Here is a 6,748-nt window from a genome sequence, read left to right on the forward strand (position 1 = left end):
TTGAGCGGAACTCTAGTTCGCTGTACACGTAATAGTAAGAACTCCACCCGGGCAGACACACTGAACAGCAAAACACGCGCTCACAAACTTTCACCAAGAACTCGCGCGGAGTTTAGATATTGTACACATATCTGTGGCGGGATATGTCGAACAGAGCGAAGACAGACCCGAACATCGATGTTTTGATTGTTTAAATAGTGTCAAAATAAAGAGGGGCCGCAGATAGAGTTGCGACAGTAAACGACTTTGCTGAAGGAGACGCCAAAGATGGATGATTTCGGAGTTTATGCGGCTTTCGGAGTGAACGGTCCGCCTCAAAGGCTGCTGAGGTACGGTGAATGTTTTTAACAGTGGCGTTAACGTTAGCTAGCTTAGCTGCTCGACTTGAAACATGTCTACAGGCCTTAATGTATGTGAACCGCAGCCCAAGCGTTGTTAAGTAACGAGTTTTGAAAGTAGTGGTCGTCAGCCCTTGTCATAAACATTTATTATTGGCGCCTCTTAAAGTCAGCTGTGTTTACAGAGGCGGTTAGCTTCTCTGTTATTGTCAGGCACGAGCCAATAATACGTTTCCATCCCCAGGCTGTTTTTTTTTTCCTGTGTAGAAAGAGAGACGAATATTAACATTTTCTTTGTGGTTTTTTTTGTACTAGTGCTGAAGGTTCATGCAGGGTGCGTGTTGCAGTTCCACCAAGTGTCCGGCAGGTGGTGCTGTTCAGCAGCGGGCCGTGGGGGGAGAGGATCTGCGTCAACGCGGAGCTCAACGATGCTGACAGGATGCCCATCACCATCGGAAAACTCACTCCATACAACAAGTAGGTTGATTCTAAAAGTTTGCAGTTTGTAAGTACTATTTTTGTTTCTTTGTGTGTTATTTTTCTGCTGAAGTTCTCTCTTGCTGTGTTTATTATATACATTGTATTGTACTGATACTTTGTATCTGCTGTAACAGGAATTTCCTAATTTGGGATCATTAAACTACATCTATCTATCTATCTTATCTGTCTGGCTGGGTGATATTTCTGGGTGCTGTTCTGTGCATCTACTGTCTCCCGCTGTCACCAAATATGTATATCATTAATTCAATTTAATGACTAATCTTTCAGTGAACACGTCTCATGTCCCCCAGGTGTTTGTCATGGGAACAGTGGGAAGAGGAGACATGGACAGACAGCGTCACACTGACTGTATCTCTGGAAGGAGGAAACCTGGTAAATATATATTAAAAAAAATAATAATCTTAAGATTCACGACAAACAAATAGCATTAAGAAGTAGTTATTCTTTTGTTCCAGTTAATAGCCAAGCCACAAAACAAAATGTATGGAAATATAACCCAGTATGCCATATGGAGTATATCCAATATGCCAGTGTTTTCTAACTACTTTTGGCCAATTGCTGATGCCTATACCAGTATATGGACATATTTTACTCCTCCTATTTGCAGAAATAAATAAAAAAAATGCCAATAAAAAATGCATTGATTACAGATTCTGATTGAAATCAGATAAGTCTGTTCAAACATGATTCATGAATCGTGGATACTTTTTTTTCCTCAGGTAAAAGCAGATTGGTCAGAACCAGAGCTCATCCTGGCTGTGAAGGAATACACACCAAAGGTAATCTGTGTGAATGATGTACTATTACTTACAGTATCAGAAATAAAACACTTACACCTTTGTTAATGTTTACTTACTTTTGTGGTTTCCTTCATTCACCACAGTGCCTCTCAGCACCCCACAATGAGCAAAACTTTTTTTTTTTTTACAGTTGTCAGGCGTGTCATAGCTGATAGTGTCTGTGTTGCAGCATTGCATTCTGGTCTTTTGAGCCTAAAGATTAAATAGTTCCTCTTGCTTGCCTACAATGATTTTTCCACTGGTGAATATTGATGCATGATTCTGACCACAGATGAAAGATTCATTACTGATTGCTGTTTTATGTAACAGTTAACATTTCCTGAGTGATATTCGCTGAATGATAAATGACACAGACTGCTCCGTCTGTCCCAGGACACCGTGGCTCCCCTCGCAGCCCGGGAGCTCAACGGGAAGAGGAAGAGAGAGCGAATGTCAGAGGAAGACGGCGACGAGAATAAGATGACAAAGCGAGGGGAAGAAGAGAATGTTTGTCCAAATGGTAGCGTGGAGAAGACCACGCCTGTGAGGAAGGCCAGAGGTCAAACCAAGGCGGGTCAGAAGCTGTTCAGTGGTGGAGGAGACGTAGCAAAGACGAGGGGAACGGGTGAGAGAGACACGTCACAGTGTTTATGCCTGTTGAACCTCTAAACCAGAGTGGTGTTCCTAATGAGAATTAGTGCTTAAGACGATCCCGTGGCTCGGTGTGGAGGAGTGAAGCATTTTTCTTTGCACTTTTCCTTCTCTCAAATCATCTTCCCTTTCTTACAGCTAATGGAGCAGGAGAGGCAGCGCAGGGGATTGTGGGAAGAACGCCTCCTCAGAGCGCAGCCAGGACGAAGAGTAGGCAGGCCAAGACTCCCACACAGACCGGTGAGTTTGTGCATACACATTACATACCATTTCAGTTGTTTTGTTTTTTTTTGTTTTGTTTTTTTACCTTCACTTTTTTGTCATATTTATGCACTTTTCAGTCCCATGACTGGTGCTTTGATGCACGTCGCCCACCTGAGGTCACTGAATGTTTTCTCTTCGTGTTTCTCAAGTAGTGAGAAGCGTTCAGTGCAGGAAAACTCGCACATAAAATCAACACCTTCTCTCACATCTGGTGTGAACTTGGAGTTCGCTGACGTTTGTGAGACATTTACAAGGGAGTCCTACCCACTATAGAAATATAAGAGTTTGATTTTAGATCTCAGGTGTTCATAAGTATGGGAAAAAGAAAAGAGAGAAGGGAGTAAAATATTTGTTTCCAGACTATCCTGTTTTCTTTTTTTTCTTTTCCTTAAAAGTCTAAAATCCTGAAAATGTCTTCAGTGCAATTTTGACAGGTCTTAAAAATTGATTGGATTATGAAGGGAATGTTATGGATTTAATTTCAGGGTTATTTTTACATGTTTTTGAGAAAGAACTGTCTTGATGAAGCTGTTTTAACTACAAAATAAAACCAACATATGTTTGCCAGTATAATAAATAATCATAATGATCTCAAAAAGTCTTAAATTCGATGTGTTGAAACCTGCAGAAACCCTGAAAAAATAAGAGAGAATACTAGTTTAGTATTTTTACGAGTACAGGTGGCACCGGCTAGTTTACTTCCTCTTAGGGCAGAGACGTTCGACAGTTGGTAAACATCAATCCCAAATATAAAGCCTGATTGACTCCAAATAGGAAAACAACATCAAACTTTGTGTCAAATTGTTTGACATGTCCAGTTGGATGTTAAAACAATTTATTTACGTAATAAACGTGCAGCTAATTGATATCCAGATGTCATATTTTGAAAAGCAGGCAGTCTGGGAATTTGAGTCTGTAAAAGTATTATCATCTTGAAATAACAAATCTGTGGTTTTCCTGCAGCCCCATTGGTCAGTCCATCAGGTCGCTGGGGTCAGACTCTTTGTCCCATCGATGCTCAGACAGCCATTCTGATTGGAGGACAGGGGGCCAGGATGCAGTTCTGCAAAGACCCCATGTGGAAGCTCTGCACAGGTCAGTCAGTCGTAAACAACAGTTTAAAATCTGTTTCACTCTCCGCTCACATGAAATTGTGTTTAGTGACTTCAGTTCCCAGTGGGTCAACTTCTCCTTGTCTGTCCAACAGAGGACATGTTCTGGGTTGCAGCAGAGACTCTGGCAGAGGGTCCAACACCCGAAGCCAGGATCGGCCACACAGCCATCTACGACCCGGACTCGAGGCGGATCTTTGTGTTCGGAGGCTCGAAGAACAAGAAGTGGTTCAACGACGTCCACATCCTGGACACGCAGAGCTGGAAGTGGACCATGGTGGAGGTATGTTTGTGTGTTCTCCTTGTTTTAAGTCTATTTTTGCTGCCCGTCCTCTCTCTTCATGTCCCCCTCCCCTCTCTTGTCCCCTCCAGGCTCAGGGTAAGGTTCCCCCTCTGGCCTATCACAGCTGCAGCATGTTTCGGGGTGAGCTGTTCGTGCTGGGAGGAGTCTTTCCTCGTCCGAACCCGGAGCCCGACGGCTGCAGCGACTCGCTGTACATCTTCGATCCCCACCTCTCCATCTGGTACCAGCCTATTGTAACAGGAGACTCACCCTCCCCCCGCTCAGGGTAAGATGGTTCAATCCAAATGTCAGTCTTTTTTTTCCTCACATGCATTTAATCACTTCATGTTCTCCTGTTCTCATCCTCCTTCTCTGTTTCTCCTTCAGTCACTCTGCATGTGTGATGCAGGAGAGGAAGATCTATATGTTTGGTGGATGGGACACTCCTGTCTGCTACAATGACATGTACATGTTGGACCTCGGTACGACACACAACACCTGGTTTTTAATGGGAAATACAGATGTAGATATGGAGCTCTGCGTGCAAATTTGATCTAAAACTATTTTCTCTTTCTTAGGTCTGATGGAGTTTTCTGCAGTGAAAACAACAGGGAAACCCCCGTCTCCTCGAAGGTACACAAGTTAATAAAATAAACACCTTGTTGCAGCTAGAGATGAGATACCAGAACCACCAATTATCAAAAACTGTCAATAACCAAAAACTAGTGTTGAATATCTAGTCAGCTTCATGAATACTAGGGCTGAAAATAAAAATTAGAGCGATAAATTAGACCTTGAAAATCTTCTTGGATATTGCATTTGTGCTGGTTTGATTCGTATTTGTTTAATTTGTGTGTGTGTGTGTGTGTGTGTGTGTGTGTGTGTGTTTTGCAGCTGGCACGGCAGCGCTGTGCTCTCCGACACCAAGTTCCTGATCCACGGAGGTTACAACGGAAACAACGCCCTCAGTGACACCTTCGTCTTTGATATAGGTGAGAGGCAGCTCGCAATAAAACACTCTCATGCTACATCCTAGGAAGAAACTCTGTAGACACTTGAAAGGTGAATTATGAGGTAACATTAATAGATCAAAGTACATCCAAGTAGTTTTAAAAAAAATTGTTTGATGTAGATCTTGGCAATATATTGATATTAGATTAGATATCACTTGTAATTTCTTATCTGGTACTTAAAAAGTCTTAGCAAATTAAGACTATTTTCATTATCAATTAATCTGTCAGTTATATTCTTGACTAGTCGAGTAATTGTTTGGTTTATAAGATGTGAGAAAACATCAGAAAAATGCTCACAGAGACTTTTTCATGTCTTGTTTTGTTCGACCAACAGTCCAGCACCCAAATATATTCAGTTTATTATTATTAGAAGGTTAAGAACCAAAGACTATTAATATTTGAGAAGAAGGAACTGGAGAACCTTTTTCTTTCTTCTTTTTATATCACTGAACTTTTTTCACTTTTTGTCTTTGTTTCACCGGTTCAGACACCAACAGCTGGACAGAGGTGATGCTCCCTCAGCTTTCCCTCCCCAGGGCGGGCCACTCCATCATCACCATGGAGACGGCCGACCACCCGCGTCCCTCAGAGGAGGACGGGGACGAGGACGGCGGCTCCGTCAGCAGAACTCTGCTGGTGTTCGGAGGCGGAGACAACGAGGGCAACTTCTACTCCGACCTGACGACTGTCGCTGTGGAGGATCTGCTCGCTGCTATTTAAAGAGAGTGAGTCAGAGGTGAATCCTCACTGCCTGACTGGATGTGAAGCTATTTTAACACCCACACAGACTCTTTATTATTTATATTCTGATAGTTTGTCTTTGTTTGCTTTTGGATGTTTCAGCCCTTTCTTCTTTCTGTTGTGGTTTTTCTAAAGGGTTTAAACATTTTAGTATTGAAAAATGATGTGCATGTAGGATAGACAACACAGATCTCAGCAGCTACTTTTTTAAAAACAACATTGTGGAACTGTATTATTAAGAACAGTGATATTGGATTAAAACCTCAAATATTTCAGATTGTTTTAGTCATCAAGGACATTACTCAAATTTTATGTACATAGTTGAAGCATTTCAAGTTCTTTCTCAGGTAAAATGTACTTTTTTTTTTATTTTTGATTCATTTAAAGGGTAACCTTTAAACCTGGACCCTATCATCCCATATTATTATGTATAAGTGACTAATGGGCGCAACAGTTTTTGAAATTACAGAAGGGATCGCTACAGTGATAGACCTTTTTGTTAAACCAGAAACAGCTGTTTTATCACTCTGTCCAAACTAACCAGAGTCTCTTTGCAAAAACTTTTCTGACGTCACCATCGTCTTCAGTCAAACTCAACCAGACCGAAATAAAACTCACCACAGGCTCCACTGTTCCAACAATCACCACCTGGTCGTTTGGTTGAAATAAACGCTTAACTCAGCGAGGTAGGTGTGACGCAGACAGGTGTACGCGCTGTCTCGCCCCACTGACTTCCCTCTCGCTTCTCTCCCTGTTTTCTCCTGTTGGTCACCTTGACACAAACAGTCCAGGTTTGAAAAGTTGCCCTTTAACTGTACATTGTTGTGCTCAAAACCTTGAGACTGTTTTCGCCATCATCTCTAAAACGTTTGTTTGTGCTTTAGTGGGAAAAAAATGGTCTCAGTTCATGTTCCTGTGCTGTTCTGTTTTGCACTTCTGCTTTTAATTAATAAAAAACTGATTTTCTACATTGTCTTCAAACATAATCTTCCTTTAAAGGTATAATCTGCAACATATTACTAAAAAAAATGCATAGACTCATTTTATAATTGCTCTGTCCTATGTG

The 6,748-nt window shown here is 41.7% G+C and overlaps 1 protein-coding gene across 1 annotated transcript; it reads left to right on the forward strand.

Moving 5' to 3' along the window:
- krcp (kelch repeat-containing protein) lies at positions 1 to 5,948 on the forward strand. Its single transcript, XM_084712243.1, has 13 exons — positions 1 to 329; positions 654 to 815; positions 1,130 to 1,211; positions 1,559 to 1,618; positions 2,012 to 2,243; positions 2,408 to 2,509; positions 3,497 to 3,628; positions 3,741 to 3,928; positions 4,018 to 4,214; positions 4,316 to 4,410; positions 4,507 to 4,561; positions 4,823 to 4,920; positions 5,429 to 5,948. Exons 1-13 carry the CDS (start codon positions 268 to 270, stop codon positions 5,659 to 5,661), a joined length of 1,698 nt encoding a protein of 565 aa, XP_084568369.1. The 5' UTR covers positions 1 to 267; the 3' UTR covers positions 5,662 to 5,948.
- The last annotated feature ends 800 nt before the right edge of the window (positions 5,949 to 6,748 follow it).

Source organism: Lutjanus erythropterus, chromosome 23 (genome assembly GCF_056507025.1).
Source record: "Lutjanus erythropterus isolate fLutEry1 chromosome 23, fLutEry1.hap2, whole genome shotgun sequence".
Lineage (NCBI taxonomy): Eukaryota > Metazoa > Chordata > Actinopteri > Lutjaniformes > Lutjanidae > Lutjanus > Lutjanus erythropterus.

Excerpts from the sequence above, each read along its gene's own strand:
- krcp (XM_084712243.1), top strand. The coding sequence starts at position 268 with ATGGATGATTTCGGAGTTTATGCGGCTTTCGGAGTGAACGGTCCGCCT. Across the intron at positions 1,619-2,011 it reads TGAAGGAATACACACCAAAG|GACACCGTGGCTCCCCTCGC; the intron begins GTAATCTGTGTG and ends CGTCTGTCCCAG. Across the intron at positions 2,244-2,407 it reads AGCAAAGACGAGGGGAACGG|CTAATGGAGCAGGAGAGGCA; the intron begins GTGAGAGAGACA and ends CCTTTCTTACAG.